Source organism: Coenobita brevimanus, chromosome 97, assembly GCF_032717465.1.
Source record: "Coenobita brevimanus isolate Jiangsu-jjx chromosome 97, ASM3271746v2, whole genome shotgun sequence".
NCBI lineage: Eukaryota > Metazoa > Arthropoda > Malacostraca > Decapoda > Coenobitidae > Coenobita > Coenobita brevimanus.
Genome location: NC_137050.1, coordinates 40,484,273 through 40,508,296, shown reverse-complemented (window position 1 = coordinate 40,508,296; position 24,024 = coordinate 40,484,273). Strand labels below are relative to the sequence as shown.

The following is a 24,024-nucleotide window of genomic DNA, read 5'->3' as shown; positions in this document are numbered from 1 at the left end:
GAGAGTACAGGCCAAAGTGTTTTCAGCAGGCCTTACTATGTGATGGTTCAAACTTCACTTCTTTAATCGGTTCATCTGTGTGTTGCTCTGTTTGAGAAAATGAGGATCTTTCTGAGTGCGATTATTTAAAATTTATCAATATCCTAAATAAACAGAAAGAGAAATCGGTGAGCAAATCTTTTCCGATATTACCCCCTCGAAAAGACAAAATATCCCCTTTGGGGATAATTACCCCCAGGTTAAGAAGCACCGGTTTAGAGGGTGGCAGACGCCCGGGCCATACCACGTCCGTCTTTTTAGTGAATTTTACGCCAAGTAGGCAATATTTGAAAAAAAAAAAAAAAAAAAATCTTCTCCCTAATCCTAATACCTGTTATCTTCTAAATATATGGCCAAGAAACTAACCAATATACTAGAAGTGTGTTTGTGTAATTCATGGGACCGGTCAGGATCACGTGATGGTCGTGACAGTCAGTTTACCCTCCTGGAAGAGAACTAAGAACTCGTATAGTCCGATCTAAGGGCAAGGTTGTGACCTTCACACATGCACACACCCATCCCCTTGCTCAAGGGGGACACTAACCACCTTCTTCGTCAGCGAAACTTTTTCACAAACTGGGCAAGGCGCAAACTCCCGCCCACCAGATCAATGTCAGTCTTGCACCTCAAAAATTTCAGGTTATCCCTAGCTTTGCTTTTTTACAATTTTACAATAAGCATTTTTCTAACTCCTCATTACTTTGACAGATAAGATACTGTCACGGGGAGAGTTGATCAAAAAACGAGGTAACCCTTTTCCCACTTCCTACACTAATCATAATCTTTTCAGGCCATATTATCAAAAACCATCCTCATGTAAGTGTAACTTGAAGCTATTTGTATCATACTGACTCGATCTGATGGAGTCAAAGGATCTAAATATGTAAGAAAAATACACTGTAGACTTAGTTGATGCTTGACTGATTGTGTGGCATATTTCATGAGGCAGGTGGTTTGGTAGATTTCATACTTTGTGTTTTCTCTGTCTCTTGATGCTACCTTACCCCGTCTTTTAAGCAGAAGTAAACTTAGGTAATAATGATGATTATTACCTTGGTCCTCATAGTCATTTTTCCGAATCAAATAAAAGCGATGTTCTATCATCCAGTTTTCTAGCCTTTATTTGTTACTTTTTACTTGAATACTATTGTACTTTATACTACAAAAGTTACTGTCCCTGTATGTGTGTGTGTGTGTGTGTGTGTGTGTGTGTGTGTGTGTGTGTGTGTGTGTGTGTGTGTGTGTGTGTGTGTGTGTGTGTGTGTGTGTGTGTGTGTGTGTGTGTGTGTGTGTGTTTAATGACGCACTTCATCTTATGGTAGCCTTGGCTTGGTGGCCCGGTAAGTAGGTTAGTGGGGAGAAGGACGAGGTAGGTTGGTGGACAGGTAGGTATGCAGGGGGTAGGTGAATTGGGTGAGGAGAGTGGCTGGGTTGGGCAAAATGCATGCAGTGAGTGGGTTGGGTGGGCGAAGTGGGCGAGGTTGGTGGGCAGAGTGGGCAAAGTGGGTGGGTGGGTGGTTGAGGTGGGACTTGACGAAGTGGGTGAGGTGGTCAGGTGAGTTGGGCAAGTGGGCAAAGTGGGTGGGAGGGTGGGTGGACTTAACAGGTGGGTGGATGTGTAGCGTCCCGGAGAAGCCAGGAGACAGGCTTTTTAGAGTGAGTGATTGGGTAGGTAAATTGATGGGATGGGGGGAAATCTATTGGGGAACAAGTGTATGGTGTTAATAGGTACATGGTTGAAATAGGTCCATGTAGGATAAGTCCTTGGTGAAATGGGCCCAAGATAAAACTGAGATCATGTTGGCCAACATTACATATATATATATATATATATATATATATATATATATATATATATATATATATATATATATATATATATATATATATATATATATATATATATATATATATATATAATAAAAAGGAAATAGGTCCACATGAGAAAGTAGGTATGTGTGGGCATTTGGTGGGTCCACATAGGAAGAAAAAGGTCAACGGGAAAAACAGGTCCATGGAGAAAATTGATCCATGGGAGTAAAATAGGTTCATGAGGGAAAAAAGAAAAAACTTCCAAAGATGAAAATATTTCCATGATAAAAACAGGTCCATGAAGGAAATAAGTCAATGGAGGAAAATACTGTAGGTCTTTTGAAAAAAATAAGTCCATAGGGTATAAAAGGTCCATGGGAATAGGTCCACAGAAGACTGTAAGTTCATGCATAATGGAGAAAAACAGGTTCATGGGGGGAAATACACCCAAAGGGGGAAATGGGTCCATGGGGAAGAATGCTCCAAGGGGGGAAACAAAAACATGGAGGGAAAAGGGTTCTTGGGATGAATATAGATCGACTGGGCAAAACAGGTGGGTAGAAAGATGGTCCCCTGGGGGTGTTGCTGGATATATACGCGTATGTGCTGGTACCTAATAATGAAAATTGCGTTTCTGCTATGCAAAAAATATTCAGGAATCCCCCACCCTCCCATTTGGATGACAACTGGAACAGTTTGTGGTTAATTGGTCGTCCTCCATGGACCAATCCTGACTATCTGGAGTGCTGTGAGGGGCACTGCAATAAAAAGATACTGCACAGAAAGTTAGAACACATTCTGGGTATGAAAGAGTTAATGCTGAACATACCTATGGAGGCGAGGCTTGCGTTGAGTGCAGACAGCTGCTGCTGAAGTTCCGACAGCTTAATGGAGTAGATTTCGCGCTCCAGCTCAATTTCATCTTCAGAAAAAGTACAAATTAGTTTAACTTTATATAAAAATATTGTGCCACGCATTTTGTCAAAAATTCATTTGCATTACGAGATAACAGTCTTGAGAATATGATTAGCAGAAGTTATATCACATGCAAGAATACTTTTAGACGTAGAGCATTTACATCCACCAGTCTCATGAAGTAATAGAGTCATCTTTACCTCAAATGCAACTTCGAATAAAAAAGGAAAGGTGCTCAATATTCCATTTTTTTCTAGCTTTTGGATCAAAATTTGGAACTTAACATAGATCTTAGAATTCAAAGTTAAGAGTGTTCAAAGAAAATCAAAAGGAAAGTACAGGTACCATGGTCAGGGATATGAATTAAGCTTCTTAGATACTGGATCAAGCAAGTGTGTAATAATATTTTTCACACTGATTTGTAGGTCAGAATCTAGACAAAGGGAGACACAATAGCTGAGTCAATTATCACTCTCAACGTGTCTGAAAACAAATGGAAGTTAGATACAGAAGACAAAGGGAGAAGCTTGGACCCTCATAAGATTATGAAAGAATAATGTAAGATTTGCCGTCCATCTGGGAATCAAACATCCACACTATTCTCCGCACCTGTCTCTAGTGAGGCACTATCTACCTCATGGGAACATCAGTTCACTGCACGGGACGGCCCTGCAAGGGCAGTTGCATGCCTGCAGTTGATGGGTCTGCTGAAGGACAGATCGACTTTACACAAAAATAATAATGTAATAGTAGAGTGAGCCTGTTCTGTCTGGCCGAACAAACCATCAACCGCAGGCAAGCAACCAGCTCTGTAGATCTATCTCATACAGTGAACCAGTGTTCCCTTTGGGTGGGCAGCGCTTCATCACAAGATAGCGCTGGGAATTCAGTGGTTGGTTCTTGGATAGAAGTCACATATTCGCCTCTTCAGTTAATAAGGGTACCATATCACCCATCATTTGGTTGTATTGTTACCACCCAGGGTTGTAAATGAATTTCTGGGTAACAGGAAACCATTAGACTCGTCATGCTGTGTATAGCCACCTAGGAAAGGAGTATGCAGCACTACATCAAATGAGTGGATGATGGTCGCCACCACCTACCACTGACAACAGTAGTGTAAGATTGATCTATAAGTATAGGAGATACTTCCGAATATGACAGTGATCCCACTGGCTTCTGTGTTATTTCTCAGAGATTATCAAATTCCCCGAGGCTGGTAGGATGATCTAATTCTGTACTAATATCTCTTCTTTATCACTTTAGGTATTCCGTTATAAAGTGAGTTCCCATCGAGTTTTTTTTTATTATTTTATTACACACTAAACTCTCTTGGTCTCTTCTTTTCATGTAGTTTAACTAACGCCAAACGATTTTATTCAGTTTAAAGTGAGTCATGGGAGTCCGAGTGTTAATTTAGTCACCAGCAACTCTCTCACAGTCTTGTCTTCTCTCGTATCTTTGCCTAACTGCAGACGATTTTCTTCAGCTGAAAGTGTGAGGCAGAATCCTGAGAACGTTAACATATATAAACAGTTCTATGTGTAGGTCAGTGTGTGTATTCACTTGTTGCATAGAACTTTAAATGATTAAATGTATTCTTGTAATGCATGCAAATACTATCGTATATCTGGCAAAGACTTTTAAATGAGTAATTTGCCTTTTCCAAAGCTTTGCATTCTCCTCTGTTGCCATTACAAAACTGATTTCAATCTAATTAGCGTTTGCATAATTCTCTCTCTCTCTCTCTCTCTCTCTCTCTCTCTCTCTCTCTCTCTCTCTCTCTCTCTCTCTCACTCTCTCTCTCTTACACACACACACACACACACACACACACACACACACACACACACACACTTATTCAGTCCAACCTCTAATCTGTTCAGGTAAAGACGTGCTCGGAGCTCTCCTAAGTCCGTAAAATGGCCCCTGCTCAACGATTCGTATGCTGTGTCTGTACACTGCAACTTATTAGGAACTTCGTGGTGAAACAGGAAGGTAAGTACATGTGTTGTCTTTGTGAGTTAGCAAGTACACTTAGTTTAGATATTATGAAAACTGTTGAGGCAATTGACGCACGGAGACAGGTTGAAAGGTTGGTCGAATGAGACTGGAATATGAGTGCAAAGGCAGTGCACGTACAGGAATTGGAAGCAGAAGTGTTAGGGAAGGTAGGTAACTTGGAAACTAGATTGGTTAAGGTCTAGACCAGGCTAGACAATAGCGATGACTTCCAGCCAGTCTAGGGTGGGTGCAAGACCAAGGTAAGTAACAGTGATAGGACTCTTGTTATTACCTCGCCCGGACGGAGTCCGCGAGGTATTGTTTTTGGTCGTTTGATTGTTTGTATGTTTGTTAGCAACATTATAGAAAAACGGCTGAATGAAATTGCATGAAACTTACAGGATATGTGGGCGCTGGTCCCAAAAGAAAGTGATTACAGTTTGGAGGTAATCGAGTAACCCTAAAAGGTCAAAATTAAGGTCACGGATTATCAGAGGGCTATAGCTTGAAAACGGTTGAAGATAGAGATATATATTATTATGAACATAATAGGAACTCGCAATATGGCCTTTCATCTGGCACCAAGACCTTTGACCTTGAAAGATCTTGAAGGGTCAAAGACAAGGTCACGGATGTTCAGGGGACTATCACTCGGAACTGGTTGAAGATAGAGAGATATTTACTAATATCAACATACAGGAAATCCCATATGAGTGTTTAATTGGTACCTTGACCCTTGACCTAAGTCACATTGAAAGGTCAAACTCAAGGTCACGCATATTCAGGGGGCTATAACTCGAGACTTGTTGAAGATAGAGGTATTTACTACTATCAGGATATAGGAAATCTCATATGGGCTTTCATTTGGCGGCATGACCTTTGACCTTGAGTGACCTTGAAAGGTAAAATGCAAGATCATGGATTTTCAGAGGCACAACTTGAAAACATTTGCGCCATTACCTTAGACTTTTATTGTGTACTGATGCTTAATGGCAGAAATGACAGTATTTAATAGCAATAAAATAACTGCTGTCCGGCGAGATTTGTTGTGCCTGGCACCACTTGTTAGGAATAGACTCCAGGTACACGAGGATGGAATGTAGGATGAGCCTAACCTCATACTTGTCGGGGATTCGTTGATTAGACATCAGGAGATGGAATTTTGTGCTAAGGGTTCTAGGACGAAGCATTTTAGCATTCTTGGGTTTATAATGCAGGACGTGACTGAGAGCTGATAAATTAGTCAGCAACATCTCAGATGACTCAGTCTTTGTTACAGTGATAGGGACTAATAATGTAGCTTCAGGCAGGTCAGAGGGGATTCATAGGAGGTATAGGGACCTTATTAGGAGGTCGAGGAATGTCGTAGGAATTTAGTTGTCTGTGGTTTGTTACCAAGACTTGACAATGGTTCAGTGATCCTGAGTCGAATGATAGGAGTCAACGGTAGGCCAGAAGGTCTTTATAGAAAGAAGGGTGTGATGTTGGTTGTTCTGGGACATCATGTCAGGAGTTTGTACGATAGAGGCAGCCTTCGTCTCAGTACAACAGGAAAGGCTAAGTTAGTTGGGGTGCTAAATGAGAGTGTTGGGTATACTTTAGGTTGTGATTGTGAGGTGGAAAGAGGAACAGTTAATGGTGTAGCTGTTAACAACCCAATCCCTGAGGCCAGTAGGGGTAGGTAAGTGAGGTGTGATCAGTTCACCAGGATAATCGAGTGCACCTGACCCAACCTCGAGTGCAGGTAGAAAATCAGATGAGCTGGGAGGGACTGCCAGGCCATCATATGCTTATAGAAACATTGGAATTCTGACAGAGGATTTAAAGCATTCACAAACTGAGGAGTTGCCAGTGATGACCAGGTTATTTTATTAAGGACTTGGTCAACTCCTCCCAGCTCACACAGTCATATATTATCTACAATCCCTTCCATGATAACTAATGAGTAATGATGAACAGTACAGTGATGAGACTGTAGCACCAGTCGAACAGCGCAGTAATCTCATGCTGGATGGAATGCTGATGGTAGGGCGAGTTGGAGCTCCCATTTCATCAGCCCTCGGGACTAGCTTCTGACCAACTCCATTTGCTGAACCTTTTCAGTGTTTCAGTAACACGAGAGTGGGCCAGCATACTCTCCTATACAGGTTCCTCTAGCCGGGAACACAGAACTACATGCACATTACACACAATGCTCTCTATTTAAAATTAAGTTAAAAAAAAAAAAAAAAAAAGGCATCTCAACACCCAGCTCCGGAGTCCCCAGGGGAAGGGAAGACCATCAGAGCCCCCACCATCAGCACCTCTCCTGGTGACGGCCAAGAGAGATGCCTGGAACCACTGTCTGACTCACTTCTTCATTTCTGCAACATTCGTGGCCTATCCTCTAATGTACTGTCTGTTGAACACCACATCTCTTCCTCTATGCCTTATCCTCTCTTCCTCACTGAGAATCAGCTGTCAATGGTGACTGATAGCAAACCCTTCTATGTATCCTCCTATTTACTCTATACTCACTTCAAAGCCAAATGTGTCTGTTGTGTATATGCATGCAACAACATCTCTTGCTTTCTTGTTCCTGAACTTGAATCATCTGAATTCTCTACTCTTTGACTTTAACTATCCTGTCATTCTCTGACTAAATATATCTGCGCTGTGTCCTTATCCCCTAATTCTACTGACTGAAAAGTTCTTTGACAATCTTACTTATAAGACAGAACATAATCAGTCCTATAAATTTCTCTGTTCATTGAAATTGCTATTCTAGGTGATTTCAATGCTCACCACCTTAACCTGCTCTACCGCACCAGCGAGACCTGTGGACCTTCCCAAGAAGCAGCAGCTCTGCCACTTCGGAACTGCTGATTGGGAGGCCCTTGGGCAGTACATTTTTTGTTTTCAATGAAATTATTATTGTTTCCACGGCCGGGAGCCACTTGAGTGTGCCTCATGCATTACGGAGATTATTCTCTCAGGCATGGAAACACACATTCCTTTCTCTTATCCTGTGACTAATACAAAAAAAAAAAAAACTTAGTTTAATCGCTCTTGTTCTACTGTTGTCCACACCAAGGAGAAGGCCTACACTAGGTACCAGAGCCAAAACACCTCTGCATCTCATTTCACATGTTTCTGCCCGGTATCATGCTAAGTCGTTCTTTGCTCATCTAAAAATAATTTCTTTCATACTAAATGGTCAGAACTCTCCAACTCAAATTCTTCACGCTCCTCTGGCACCTTGCTATGAACCTTTCTAACAACTTCAGTATCCTTCCCTTCTCTTTCCTGCTCTGATGGCTCTATGGCTGTTTCTTCTGCTGATAAAGCAGAACTCTTCACTCAAACTTTCTCCTCCTATTCCACCTTGGACGATTCCAGTGCTGCTCCTCCATCACTTCCCCCTCTCTGACTTCTTCATGGCTGACATTAAGATTTCTTCAATTGGTGTGTTTTCTGCCATCATTAGCCTCAGTACTAACAAGCCATATGGACCTGATGGGGTCCCTCCTGTTGTTGTCAAGAACTGTGCTTCTGTGCTTACACCCTGCCTAGGTAAACCATTTCGCCTTTGTCGACTTGTACCTTTCTTCTTGCTGGAAGTCTGCATTCATTCAGCCTGTCCCAAAGAAGGGTGACCATTCCCAGCCCTCTAACTATTCCCTAATTGCTTTGACATCCTGTATTTCAGAAGGTTATCAATCTATTCTTAATAAAAAAAAAAAAAATAAGCACCTTTCCTATTACAGTCTTCTTTCTGGTCGTCTATGGGTTCGACCAGCAACATTCCGCTGGCAATTTTCAGATCCTCCTTTCAGACTCTTGGTCATCCTTCTTTTGGGACTTTGGCAAAAGCTTCCTCACTGCACTTGACCCATTTCAGTCAAGTCCGGCATAAGTCCTTAATTGCTAAACTTCCCTCTTACAGTTTTTATTCTTTTATCTGCCCCACCATTCTAGCTTCCTTTCTGATCACTCTAGATGGCCACTGTTCCCCTAAAACTATCAACAAGTGCCGGGCCCCTTGCACTTGCTCTTGCGAAGAGCTTTTGCGTTTATGTGCTGTTCTAATGTAACGCTGTCGCTTGGATTTTTGCAGCTAACCAATTGATCGTGTTATTTCCAGCTTCGGGAATGGAACCCAAGTCCTCCGAACGCAAGTCCGAAATACAGACGCAGACTCACGGCTACTGCTATAGTATATATTGGTTGTAGCTATGGGCAAAAAATTCTACGGAGATCCTATGCCGGACACCGGGAGCGGCTGTTTTTGGTCAAAATGTGATCGCTCATTAAATATAGTTGACGTTTCTCAATCGTGATGGGACCAAGTTTTTTCACATCAGAGAATTTTTTGCGATTTTTGTGCCAATTTTGGTGCGATTTGAATGTGTAGTTTCGGCTCGCACGCACACACACACACACACACACACACACACACACACACACACACACACACACACACACACACATACGGCTAGTGCTACAGTATATTAGATACTGGTGTTCCACAGGGCTCTATCCTATCACCAGTTCTCTTCCTTTTATTCAACAGTGACCTTCAAAGCTGTACATCTGATCCTATCCATTCATATGCTGATGACTCCACATTTCACCTTTCCATCCGCTTTCTGAACCGTCCATCACAAAAGTTACTTAATCACACAAGGGATGAGGCTACGACACACCTAATGTCTGATTCGGCTTATATCTCTGACTGAAGTAAAAGTTTTTTTTTTTTTTTTTTTAATGCATCAAAACTCAGTTCTTATATCTGCCAACCCGTCAAAATCCTCCCCAGGCGAATCCTCTAATTTTTAACAATAGCCAACTTAATTCTGCATCATCTTTGAGCGTATTATGGTTTCATTCTCTCGTGATTTATCTCTGAAAGATCATATTACCTCTCTTGTGAAATCTGCTTCCAAGAGGCTAGGTGTGGTAAGCTGACTCAGTGCCTTCTTTACCCCTGCACTGTTGTTGACTTTATACAGAGGTCTTATTCGTACCTGTGTAGAGTACAGTGCTTATGTATGGGGAGGCTCCAAACATACAGCCCTTCTCAAAAAAGGTGGAATCTAAGGCTTTTTATCTCAGTAACTCTATTCCTCTTACTGACTCCCTTCAAGCTCTGTCTCTTCGATGCATTGTTGCATTTTTATCTCTTTCCAATTGGTACTTTAATTGTTATTGCTCATCTGAACTGTCTGCTTGCATCTCATCACCACTACATTGGGCGCATAGCACCCTTGTAACAGCAAATTTTCATCCATTTTCTGTCCAGCTCTCTAATGCAAGAGTTAACCGTCACTCTCAGTCCTTCATGTATGCAACAAGTCGACTCTGGAGCTCTCTTCCTCTGTCTGTTTTTTCTACTACTTACGACCTTCAGCCTTTCAAACGCAGTGTGTCCGGCCATCTCAAAATGAACGGATCTTGATTTTGACCCTTTTTTTTTTTTTCTTGGAGGGAACAATCTTGCAGGCTCCTAGCCTTTGGTTCCTTCTTCCATACATGAAAAAATAAATTCTTCAATACCGTAATCACTGATTATTACACCAGTTTTCCATATACGATTTACTAAGTAATATACTGCAGAACAGCTACTGCAGTCCATAAAACAACAAGTGGTCAGTTAGCACTCATCCCATAATATTAGAAGTCTCGCTGCATGTTTAATATGAAATGCGTATCATATAGTTGTCAAAGAGATTAATATTTCATCTGGCAAGTGCTGAAGACAATGCACCGACTATTAGTTATAAAAAGGCACAGTTTGTGAAGCCAAAATCATGCACGGACGAAACCGCCGACCGAAATCGCAAGTATCGATGTTTCCAGGAAGACGACAAAACTTTACCCCTATAATCATTATCTGATCCCTGTAAATATTTCGGAGTCGAACGACTTACGTGAATACTACACACACACACACACACACACACACACACACTCACACACACACACACACACACACACACACACACACACACACACCTCTCCCGGTGACGACTCGAGGCGCCTGGAACCACTGTCTGACTCTCTTCTTCTTCATTTCTGCAACATTCGCGGCCTTTCCTCTAACTTTCGCTCTGTTGACCACCACCTCTCCTCCTCTAAACCTCACCTTCTTTTTCTAACTGAGACTCAGCTGTCTGAGGCAACCGACAGCAAACCTTTTATTGTATCCTCCTACTTTCTCTATACTCATTTCAAAGCCAAAGGTGGCTGTTGTGTATATATACGCAACGACTTATCTTGCTCTCATGTTCCTGAACTCGATTCTTCTGAATTCTCTACACTCTGGCTTCGGCTTTCCTGTCATTCTCTGACTAAATATATCTGTGCTGTTTACTTATCCCCTAATTCTACTGACTATCAAAAATTCTTCGACTATCTTACTTCTACGATGGAACACATTCTATCCATTTCTCCTTTCTCTGAAATCTCCATTCTAGGAGATTTCAATGTTCACCACCACCTTTGGCTCTCTTCTCCTTTCACTGATCCACCTGGTGAACAAACCTACATCTTTTCTATCCTTAATGACCTAGAGCAGCTTGTACAGCACCCTACCCTTATCCCAGACCGCCTTGGAGAGAGCTCCAACATACTTGACCTCTTCCTTACAACTAATCCTTCTGATTACACTGTTAATCTTTTCTCTCCATTGGGCTCCTTCGATCACAGCCTTATCACCTTAACCTGTCCTATCACTCTGGTGCAGCCTGTGGACCCTCCAGGGAAACGTCGCCTGTGGCATTTTGGAGCCGCGGATTGGGAGGCCCTCAGGCAGTAATTCTTTGATTTTCCCTGGAATGATTATTGCTTCCATGGCCGGGAGCCACCTGAGTGTGCCTTGCGCATTACGGAGGTTATTCTCTCGGGCTTGGAAGCATACATTCCTTTCTCATATCCTTTGACTAACGCAAGAAAGCCTTGGTTTAATCACGCTTGTTCTAATGTTGTCCGCAACAAGAAGAGGGCCTACAAAAGGTACCAGAGCCAACCCACCCCTGAATCACATCAGCTTTACGTTTCTGCCCGGAATCGTGCTAAGTCTGTTCTTCGCTCTACTAAAAATAATTTCATCCATTCTAAATGCTCTCAGCTCTCCAACTCCAACTCTTCCCGCTCCTTCTGGCACCTTGCCAAAAACCTTTCTAACAACTTTACCTCATCATCTTTCCCTCCTCTTTTCTACTCTGATGGTTCTGTAGCTATTTCTTCTACTGATAAAGCAAATCTCTTCACACAGACTTTCTCCTCCAATTCCACCTTAGACGATTCCGGTGCTGTTCCTCCATCACTTCCCGCCCCTGACTTCCTCATGGCTGACATGAAAATATCTTCAGCTGATGTATTTTCTGCCATCACTGGCCTCAATACTAACAAGGCATATGGGCTTGATGGAGTCCCTCCTGTTGTTCTCAAGAACTGTGCTTCTGTGCTTACACCCTGCCTAGGCAAACTCTTTCATCTTTGTCTGTCAACTTGTACCTTTCCTTCTTGCTGGAAGTTTGCTCTCATTCAGCCAGTCCCAAAGAAGGGTGACCACTCCCAACCCTCCAACTATCGTCCAATTGCTTTAACGTCCTGTATTCCAAAGTTTTCGAGTCAATTCTCAATAGAAAAATTTTAAGGCATCTTTCCTATCACAACCTTCTTTCTGATCATCAGTATAGGTTCCGTCAGGGACGCTCCACTGGCGATCTTCTCACCTACCTTTCAGACTCCTGATCATCCTCCTTTCGGGACTTTGGCGAAAGCTTTGCCATTGCACTTGACATCTCAAAGGCTTTTGATCGAGTCTGGCATAAATCTTTAATTTCCAAACTGCCCTCTTACGATTTCTATGCTTCTACCTGTGCCTTCATCGCTAGCTTCCTTTCTGGTCATTCTATAACTGCTGTTGTAGACGGCCATCGTTCTTCTCCTAGATTTATCAACAGTGGTGTTCCTCAGGGCTCTGTCCTATCACCAACTCTCTTCCTTTTATTCATCAATGACCTTCTAAGCTGTACATCGAACCCTATCCACTCATAAGCTGATGACTCCACTCTTCACCTTTCCATTCGGTTCCTGCAACGCCCATCTCAGCAGTTACTTCAACATACAAGGGATGAGGCTATGGCACACCTAATGTTTGACTTGGCTCGTATCTCTGACTGGGGTAAAAATAATCTTGTTGTTTTTAATGCATCTAAGACTCAGTTCTTACACCCATCAACCTGTCAAAATCTTCCACAGGTATACCCACTAATGTTTAATAATATTCAGCTTAATCCTGCATCGTCCTTGAACATGCATGGGGTTTCATTTACTCGGGTCTTATTTTGGAAAGATCATATTACATCTCTTGTAAAATCTGCTTCCAAGAGATTGGGCATGCTAAGCTGACTCCGTTCTTTCTTTACCCCTGCATATTTGTTGACTCTATACAGGGGTTTTATCCGCCCCTGTGTGGAGTACAACTCTCATGTGTGGGGAGGCTCCCCACATACAGTTCTTCTCAATAGGGTGGAGTCAAACGCTTTTCGTCTCATTAACTCTCCTCCTCTTACTGACTCCCTTCAACCTGTCTCTTCGCTGCACTGTTGCATCTTTATCTCTTTTCTATCGCTACTTTAATGGTCACTGCTCCTCTGAACTGTCTGCATGCATTCCTCCACCTCTACGACGGGCGCGTAGCACCCGTCTGGTAGCAAACTCTCATCCCTTTTCTGTCCAACTCTCTAATGCGAGAGTTAACCGTTACTCCCAGTCTTTTATTTATGCTACAGGTCAGCTCTGGAACTGTCTCCCTCTGTCTGTATTTCCTGCTGCCTATGATCTCCAGTCTTTCAAAAGCAGTGTGTCCAGGCATCTCGAAATGAATGGATCTTGAATTTGGCTCTCTCTTGTATTTTGTTTTTCTCTTGGAGGGAACTGTTATTGCGGGCTCATGGCCTTTGGTTCCTTCTTCTTCGCATTATATATATATATATATATATATATATATATATATATATATATATATATATATATAGATAGATAGATAGATAGATAGATAGATAGATAGATAGATAGATAGATAGATAGATATATATATATCTATATATATATATATATAGATAGATAGATATATATATATATATATATATATATATATATATATATATATATATATATATATATAGGCACATATGTCTGAAAATTTTATTTGGTTAAAATTGTATTGACATGACTGACAATGTGAATAATCACTTTAAGTTATGAGCAATATTTGTCCCGAGGCTTACACAGTATATAAGGTTAGTTTAGTGATTCCCTTCAACTGTATTGTACAGAAGCTTCTTTCCTCATTTTGTTGAGTAAATATGCTAATAAAATTTTATTTGTGAACGAAGTGATAAAGGAAATACATAGAAAACACTACTTTCGTTGACCGCGTTTTTATTTCTCAAAATATCAGGTGAGAACTGGTAAGGTTGGGGAGTTTGTGAACACTCCCATTAAACAGTGCTAATTTCAGTGTGTCTCACAGCCCTACTAGATCCAGCCGTCCTATGAATAATATATGAACGTCAGACGTATTATTTCAAAGCGTGACGAATTAGTTGCGTAACTACGGAAATCCCGACATCGTTATGATTACAGAATCATGGTTAAACCCTCTTGACAAGCATTTTCTTAGAGAAATATCGCTACAAAATTATGAAATATTTGAAAAACTGCGACTGCACAAAACCGGCGGAGTGCTAATATAATGAACCATATAAACGCACAACAGATCAGTAAACTGGATGTTGAAACATGCGATTCTTTGTATGTAAAATTTTTCACAGAGAGTAATAAACCCATTATTTTCGGTGTAATATACAGACCGCCCCAGTTAGATGCGGAAAATATATCCTAATACTGTGCAACGAAATAAAGTAGAGTGGGGGGGCTCACCATCCACTCACTCGATGTAGTGCTACTCTCGGGTTACTACCCTTTCCTTTCCTCCTTTCTTCTTTCCTCTTCTGTCTTTACTTCCTTCATTCTTTCCTCTTCCTTCTGCCTAAGGGGGACTTTACACTCACTCTTCTGTCTTTCTTTCCTTCATTCTTTCCTCATCCTTTTGCCTATGGGTGACTCTACACTGAGTGACATGCCAAATGGTTTCCTGTAGACCAGGGAACCATTTACTAAACTGGGTGGTAACCATATAACCAAATTATGACACCTGGTGGTTTAGTGGGCAATTAAGGCGTTCCAGTTGGACTGAGCCTGTGCACAGTGTGCAGGTTTTTGTCCAAGTAATGGTTGGAGTTTATTGGTCACATAATGCCACTCAAGGATGAGTGAGGCTGGTCACTCTCATCTTAAATGTCAGGACCAACTTGCCTAGCCCCGGGCTCCTACGCTCCTCATGGGGCAACACAGGATTATGATGATCATGATGAAAAACAACAACAAAGACTGCGTTATGTGGGGGGACTACAATAATCCGAATACTGATGGAAAAATTCGTGTGCAGATAAAGAAGGGAACAGGTTGTCAGAACTGTTAGATGCATTTTCAAGCCAGGCAGTGAATCCGCCGACGCTCGGAAATAATATTCTCGACCTTGCCCTGGCAACAGACAGCGATGTAATAAATTTATAGCACGGTGAAAATTTTATTAACAGCGATCATATAATTAGACATGAAGTTAACATCAAGTGTAATACCAGTATTATTAGCTTTTTAGTTCTTAACTTTAAATAAGCTAGGATCTTTTGTGTCTGAAGCATGTTCTCCCATTTTTATGTAAATTTCGTCACTAATAGAATTTTTAAAGCTGATTCCAAATCTGAACTTATTTTGGGGGATTTTTTTTTTTGTTTAATTAGGGTAGGTTAGGTTAGTTAATAATAACAGTTTGGTTAGTTAATAATAATAGGAAATAATATTTAAGTATAAACGAAAGAGCCAAATTAAGTTATGCCACCGTAAGCATTCAATGAACATAGGTATTCGTGGTGGATCTGCTCAGTGGTGCTGCTCTAAACGCTACTGCAACGAGTGAATTAACTGTCATGAAAGGAATGTGGTTTGAGGGTGGCACGCTTCCGTTATCCACCACGGCTGTATTTCCCTGCGTATGGAGCAGGAAGGTGAATGTTATACTTAAATATTATTATCATTAACTAACCTAATTACTAATATTAACTAATCTAACCTAACCTAACCTAACTTTTTTAAAAATAATTTCTGTTCAAATTTGGAATCAGCTTAAAAAGAACTGTATTAGTGACGAATCTTAAATAAAAGTGGGAGAACATGCACCAAACACAAGAGACCCAAGAGCTACCTTCGATAATATGAGAAAGAAAATTTCCGACACCAACTGGATTAAGTTTCTACAGGTGGATGACGTCGAAGAAATGTGGAAAATAATCGCTGATCGATTGAGGTTTATCGAACGAAAAAAATATACCGAGAATTACCCGAAGAAAAAATCAACTTCACAAACCGACCTGGATGTCAAAAAATACCGAAGAAAACACTGGTAGCAAAAAATCATTTTTAAAAATATAAACCTACAGAAGAGCACGACGACGGTACCGAATATTTTAAACTACAGCGGCAATGTAAGCAAATTATTCGGAAAAGTAAACGAGACTGCAAAGTGAAAAATTCTCGTGAAGCATAACCTTAACTTGAGGATCCCCCAAGGAGGGAATCACACAGCCGCAAGCAGATACATATCTTGCTCGGCTCGGAATATGGCCTTGACCTTGACCTACTTTCACCAATTTCGAACACATAGGAGATTTATATCCCTACTACACACCTGTAAAATTTTGTGGTGATAGCTTGAGCGGTTGCGAAGTTATCATGGTAACAAACACACAGACCTTGATCTACTTTCACCAATTTCAGACTCGTAGATTTTCATCCCTATTGCACACCTGTAAAATTTTGCGATGATATATTGAACGGTTGCGAAGTTATCGTGCTAACAGACAGACAGACCTTTACCAACTTTCACTAATTTTGAACTCGTGATCGCTTTCTTTCCCGATTCCAGGCCTGCAAAATTTTGTGACGATATCGTGAGCGGATGAGAAGTTATCGTGCTAACACACACACACACACACACACACACACACACACACACACACACACACACACCCGCGCGCGCGCGCGCGCGCGTAAAATAAAAGCTATAACTGTTTCGCTATTGCGGCTTTTTTTTTTTTTTTTTTTTTTTCAATTAGGCTATGTAAGGAGTAAGAAAAATGTAAAGGATAGCAAAGGCCCTCTAATAAGCCCGGAAGGCAATCACGTCCATGATAACCAGGCAATAGCAGCATTATTGAACGGCTCACTTCACAGAGTTTTCACACAAGACAATAATGTCAACATTCCCATCCCTTAATCGATGTTCCCGGGACCAGAAGATAGGTTATCAATCAACGGTGTGACAGGACACTAAGTGTTAAATTAGCCTCAGAAAAACAACCCAAGGAAGTCAGCTGGCTCACGTTAGATATCTCCTCGCATTTTATGTGAATAATTTAGGCAGTTTGCCTTTCCTGTAACTAAAATATTCAATAAATCATTAACTAAATGCAGAGTACATAATACATGGATGTTCGCTAGTATATCACCGATCTTTAAAACGGGCGATAAAAAAATTCCCATCAAATTAACGCCCAGTAAGCCTAACATCAGGAAAATGACAGATAATTAGCACGTATTTCGTAATAATAGAACATGCCTCACTAATTTGTTTGATTTTTTTTAAACATACGATAACTGGGACGCAAAAATACCATCTGATGTCATCTACCAAGATCTCCAGAAAGCGTTTGATAGGGTCCCCCTTCTAAGACTACTGGAAAAACTAAAAGCCCACGACCTCTCAAATCATGTTCATGGATTGGTGATGGTTTAAAGAATCGCAAGCAGTGATAAATGGCGGATCATCAGACTGACTAAAGTACCAAGTGGAGTTCCTCATGGGTCAGTTCTGGGACCAATTCTTTTCACCATTTATATCAATCATCTAGAAAATGTACCCGCTGTTATGATAGCGAAATTTGCAGATGGCACGAAAATTGGATGCAAAATCATTACGGAAGCAGACTGTGAATCTGGATAAGTTAATAAACTAGAGTGAAAAATGGTTGTAGGTGGTGGCGACCATCATTGACTCACTTGATGTGGTGCTGCCTACATCTTTCACCTTTATCATTCTTTTCCTGTGTCTGCCGTCCTCTCTTCCTATGTCTCCCATCTTCACTTTCTATTCCTCTTCTTTCCTTTTCTGGTGACTTTATATTGAATTAAAAATCTAATGGTTTCCTGTAAGTCAGGAAACCATTTACAGCTCTGGGTGGTAACCATATAACTAACCCATACGTATCAACAAGAGGGTTGGCGGATCGTTAGTGCCCCTACCGGTAAAACAACTAACGTAAAGACCAGCGGCTACCCCTTACGTGATCATGGTGTTTGATAAACGGTCAGAAAATTGACAGATGAAATTTAATGTAGATACGCATAAGGTAACGCATTTTGGCGATAAAAACATTTAATATGAATATCGCATGTTCATTACCCCACAGGCGAAAGTAAAGGACGAGAAGGACCTGGAAGTTATTGTCATTAACGACCTATAAAAATCTCAAAACAGGGTACAGCAGCCAGTAACAAGGAAAACAAAATACTCGGCTTCATCGCAAGGAACCTTGATCACAGAACGCCTGGTGTAATTTCTAAGTTTTATACGTCGTTAGTTACACCATACCTTGAATACTGTGTACAGTAGTGATCCCCGAATCTTAGTATGCTCGAGAGAGTGTAGCGCAGAGCCAAAAAGATGATCCCATTGCTGTGAAATTTATCCAGTGAAGACCGACTTAAGAAGCTAAATAAGTTTCCTCTGAAAAAAAGACGACTCAGAGATCTAATACAAGTATTTAAAATGCTTGTCAAATTTGATGACGTTAGATAATTTTTTCGAAATACAGAATGATACTGTGACTAGAAATAATGGAATAAAACTCAGAAGCAAGAGAAGCAACACTAATTTTCGAGCCAGGAGAGAGTCATTAGAGTTTAACCAATTCTCTGTCAAATTCTGCTTGGGTGCAGCTATCAACGAGGTCCTTTGTTTTGGTACACCCGGTAACGTTTCCGCCTGGGCCACCCAATAGCTAGATATGGTAGAAGTGGCAACAGTGTGTGTGTTGGTTCGTTTGTACATACTCGAAAAATATTCGGATCGTCAACTCACTCTCTCCGTTGTGAACATGAATCGGCCTTCGAGTTCATTCCATAGATGGCGTTATATGGTTGTGGGGGAGAGAGGGGAGGGCGGGAGGAAGTCTTAGGCAGTAGGTGGGCAAGGTGAAGGCCAGGGTAGGCGACGGAGTTGAGGGGACGAACAGCTAGGTTGTTCGTATCGGCCATGATGATAGTCTGACAGCCATTATTTGAGGATCGTTTCAAGTTATGATTAAAAGCATGATGATAGTCTGGCAGCCATTATTTGAGGATCGTTTCAAGTTAAGATTAGAAGCACATATCAAAAGCCAAACCAGTAAACCTTATACGTAAAATGTTTCAGAAACAGTATTCATTTTGTCTGTGGCATTTGTTAATGCTCCATATATAGGTATGAACTTCCGACATATGTCTTAATTGGACGTCAATCAGCACTGACATTATGGTAAGGCAGACAGTTGACATAACCTGTAATAACAGCCTGTTTATGCTAACAGTGCATTGTGAAGATTGTTGGTTTTCACATCAACCGCTCTCCGCCTCTTCGTTGTCCACCACACAACAAATGAGCACCTTTTACGGGAATGACACAGAGGGAGTGAATACGGCTTCTAAAACATTTTACGTATAAGGTTTACTGGTTTGGCTTTTGGTATGTGCTTCTTATCATTATGCATATTGCGTTTACAACTTGACATCGTTAGTGTCAAATTGAACACATTCCTCTTTACTCTGTGTTGATAACGTTATCTACTGTTCATTTGATGACCAGAGAGAGAGAGAGAGAGAGAGAGAGAGAGAGAGAGATTTGGTTAAGGAGAAATTCCAAAATTCGTAGAATAGGCTATATTGTAACGGGTGACATACAAGTACAATGATAAATCACTGTTTGTGTTGTTAGGAATACAAGGTGCTGTTAACTTGAAACGATCCTCAAATAATGATTGGCAGACGCTCTCTCTGTCTGTTTTGATTTCTCGGGAGTAAGGTCGGATCCTCCAGTCTGGAGCTTTTTCTTCTCCTGACCCCATTATGAGTTAGCGCATCGACTTTTAATCTAAAAGGTATTTTGATTGTATTAGATCTGTGTATCTTGAAAGTGATATCTGCCCTGAAATTTGTGAGATACGAGGAGACGTACAGGGCAGCTGTGTGGTGCGGAGGCAGAAACAGCTGTGTCAGCTGTTTGCTGCCCTTGTATAAGGCTAAGCAGTCACATACACCAGTCTGATCCTAAAAATTGTTTTGTAATAATGAAATACATGTGATGAATTATCACCCTAACCAATACAGGTTAGGGTGGTCAAAGGGTAGCTGCAATAATTTTTTGAAATATATGAACATTTTTTTTTTTCACATTAGATTACAATACTATCATCTTATTACTTTGCTTGAAACTACTTGAAAGTGTTAACACTTTCAGGGGTACGAGTCTTGGTGCAAGTCTGTGTGTAAGTCTGGGAGTGGACTTCAACCAACTTCTGGCAGAATATTTTACTTCTAAGACTGGGTCCAGCAGCATGGTCATTGTCTGGTTTTCAAGTATATATTTTTCAAGTCTTCCCCAGACCTGGAACAAGTCCAGCTCCCTGTTGTCATCTAGCATGTATGGAGAAGCAGTACATAAACAAAGGACCACCATCTAACGTAAGGAATTTCGTTGACCTCCCGTATGACCCTCCTCTCCTTCTCAGAAAATACAATTGAACAATTACAAGTAGAGCCAAGAATTTGGATGTCACATAAACTGAAGGGTCAGTGCTACCATGTACTGTATATCTTGTACCCTTCTTCAAGCTATAGTTTTTTTTTTTTTTTTTTTTTTTTTTTTTTTAATAACAGAACGGAGGAAGGAAAAACAAATGGGTAAAAAAAAAAAAAATAATCCATACACCAGATTACTGGTGTCCTCTGTTCATAAAATATCTGTAACAGTTAGACTTGAACAGTTGTGGGTTGAGATTTGGAGGAAAACAACTCTGGGGAAGCGAGTTCCAGAGAGAAGCAGTACGGGGAATGAAAGAATTCTGATAGGCAGAAGTTCTGCAATATGGTTGAGTGACATTCCAGTCATGAGCTCTACCAGATGCCCGTGTAGCACGAGGGAAGGCATAGAGAGGTGGCACCATGGACGCAACTTCGTCTGAGCATTTGCACCTCTTTATATTGGGTCCATTCATTACTCCCATTTGAAATGTTCTACTAATGACAGTTTTATCTGTTCCTAAACTCCTTAAATTTAAATGTACTGATCAGTTATTATGAAAGTAGTTGTTTTTTAGCCGGCACACCACTGTGGCAGAGGTGTTAAAATTTCCATTTATTCTTTCAATTCCAAGACGTATTTCCATTTTCTCTATTGTATCTGACGTCTTTTATCATTTATACTTGTTATTCTCAAACAGCTTCGTTTGGCTTACGAAAGCCTTTTCGAACTAGAGGAGATAGACAGAGCTGTTTCTTCACTAAGAAAAATTTCCCATAATCCAAACAAAAAATCTACTGGTGCAGATGTCACTGTACTGAAGAGGTTAAACCATATTTCCAAAGGCATGAGAGGGCACAGATTGTGAAAGGGCAAGGGAAGTTTTGATTAAACATTTGCACTAGCATGTCTGGTAGAAGGTATGGGGGATGACAGAATGTCTCATATGTGAATATGGAGAAGGCATAGACTGCCAGGCATTGTGGTAAGTACTTGATGTATTGTGGGGTAGAGGGTAGACTACTCAAAGCTATCCAGGATATGTATAATGGAGTCTGTGAGAGTGGCTGGTGTGTCAGGTAAGATGTTCACTTTAGTTGCTGGACTGACACGGCTGTCATGTCTCCATCATTGTTTAACACACGGACTCTTGTGACTCGCTCTCATCTGCATAAAATTAGTAGTAGGTACAACTAACCTTGAGCACGAAGGCCACTCTTCAGCGTGGCGAATTCCTCCTGTATAGCCAGCTGGTTGTCTTTCACCATTTCTATTCCCTCCATCAGCAAACTAATGTTTGCTTTCATCGACCTCCCATTGTTCTCAACATCTTCTGAAATTAAATGAAAGGATCACATCTGAAACTAGAAAGCTCTCAGAGAGTGCATACCCCAACCAAAACCAATAACTAAAATTTATGATTTCTAAACTAACCCTCGCCCAGCGTCTTAGTCGGAGGTAATTTATTCTAAGGGCTTAGTTTGCTTTGTTACACAATGTCAGAGAAGGCATACCTCCGCTGACGTCAATAAAATTTGTTATTTTTTTCATCATCCAGATCCGAATCCACCTCAGAATCTAATCAAATCTACCTTGGCCCAGTGCCCACCTGTCCACCAGATTTCAAATTTCATTGAATTCTAAAAAACAACTTTTTAAGAACTTTTGTGAACAAACAAAGATAGATACACAGCCTCGTTCAGCTTTGTAGATGGAGTTAATAATTTTTAATATTTGGCATCAATATGCTTTCTTCTCATTCTAAAAATCTGGTGCAGTTAGAGGAGAAAACTTTTACTTCTTAAATGTGTGTAAATTATTATTATTATTATTATGAGTTACTTGAGAGGAGCATGTGGAGTGACGTGGAGGGACAGGTTGACGAATGAAGAAGTGAAGGAACGTTGTGGGGTAGATGTGGATGTGGTTGAGAAGATTAGGAGAAATACACTGAGGTGGTTTGGACATGTGGAGAGAATGGAGAATGAAAGATTGACTAAGAGGGTGTATGTAGGTGAGGTGGAGGGAGGGAGAGGGAGAGGTAGACCGAGGATGAGGTGGAGGGATGGAGTTGAGAGGTATATGAGGGAGGAGGGGGTGAGTTGGGGGGAGGGTAGTCAAATGGTGGGTGACAGAGTGACTTGGAGGCGTTTTGTCTGCGGCCACCCTTTGCGGGATTAGGGCGTCGGGCTATAGATAGATAGATAGATAGATTATTTTGGGGGGTGGGGGGTGAGAGTAACATGGGAGAACGACAATGGATGGCGATTGAAGCATTTATACAAAAGGAAGGTTATGCATCAGTAATTTATATTCCAAGCCTAATGAAGCACATGGTCTTTCATGGTTGAGCGAATGTGGAGAAAACGATCTACAGCCAAAATGCTTATATCCTTGTTGAGAGAAAGGTGCGTGGGAACGTTGTTGACACGAGGGCAGCAAGAAAACAGTGCAAAGGTTAATCTGATCGTATGACTGTGGTATGCAAGGTGATGATGGAAGATGCATGGAGGATAAGGGACAAAGAGAATATTGAATGTAAAAGACAGATAGTGAGGTAACTGAAAATCAAAGACGAATATGAACTGAACACACAGGAATTAGGAGTGTTTGGTCAGATTTGCTAATGCTGTATGTGGTGCTTCATGGGTAGCGATTAGTGAGCAAGATACAGCTTGGTGGGATGTGGGCGTTAAAGAGCTGAAGAAACATGAATAACTTATATCGTTGGAATGGCCGGTAGCAAATTGTTCTAATGAAAGGAGTGAATATCTGAAAGTAACAACAGCGCGGAATACTAAAGAGAAAAAGAAAAGATAAATTATGATCAATGAAGAAAATAAATGTAAAGCACTATAAGTCATGAAAATATTTTGAAAAGAAACTGAGCCTGTAGGAGAGGGGGTGGAAAAAGTGGGAAAATGTGATGGATGCGAATGGTGGAATATTTTTTAAAATCAAAACAAAATGAAAAGCAGATGGAGGAAAAGTTTCGGAAGGATAATGAATGGGAATAATGAGTGCAGTGCGATGGCCAGTATGTACAGAGATGAAATATAATGCCCAAGATGTGAACACGTGATGGTTGAGGAATGAAGAGGAAGAAAATGAAATTGAGGTGCAGTACATACAGAGACAACAAATGAGTGGAGAGAACGGAATGAATGTTTGCTAGAAATATGCCACAAAGTTTGGATAGGTGAAGTTGCACCGGTGGAGTATAGGAATATTATAATTGTGCCCTTCAACAAAAATACAGATGATCACAGCGAGTGCAAAAAATACCGCGATATAACCTCATGAGTGAT

At 40.9% G+C, this 24,024-nt stretch overlaps 1 protein-coding gene across 1 annotated transcript in view; it reads right to left on the bottom strand.

The window, feature by feature from the left end:
• LOC145413665 (uncharacterized) overlaps positions 1–24,024 on the bottom strand; it is a 135,032-nt gene that overhangs the window by 104,522 nt on the left and 6,486 nt on the right. The window contains exons 4-5 of the mRNA XM_080283322.1: positions 21,915–22,049; positions 2,681–2,773 (exon numbers count right to left, since the gene is read on the bottom strand). Coding sequence (XP_080139448.1) covers positions 2,681–2,773; positions 21,915–22,049 — 228 coding nt within the window. The remainder of the gene's footprint in view (positions 1–2,680; positions 2,774–21,914; positions 22,050–24,024) is intronic.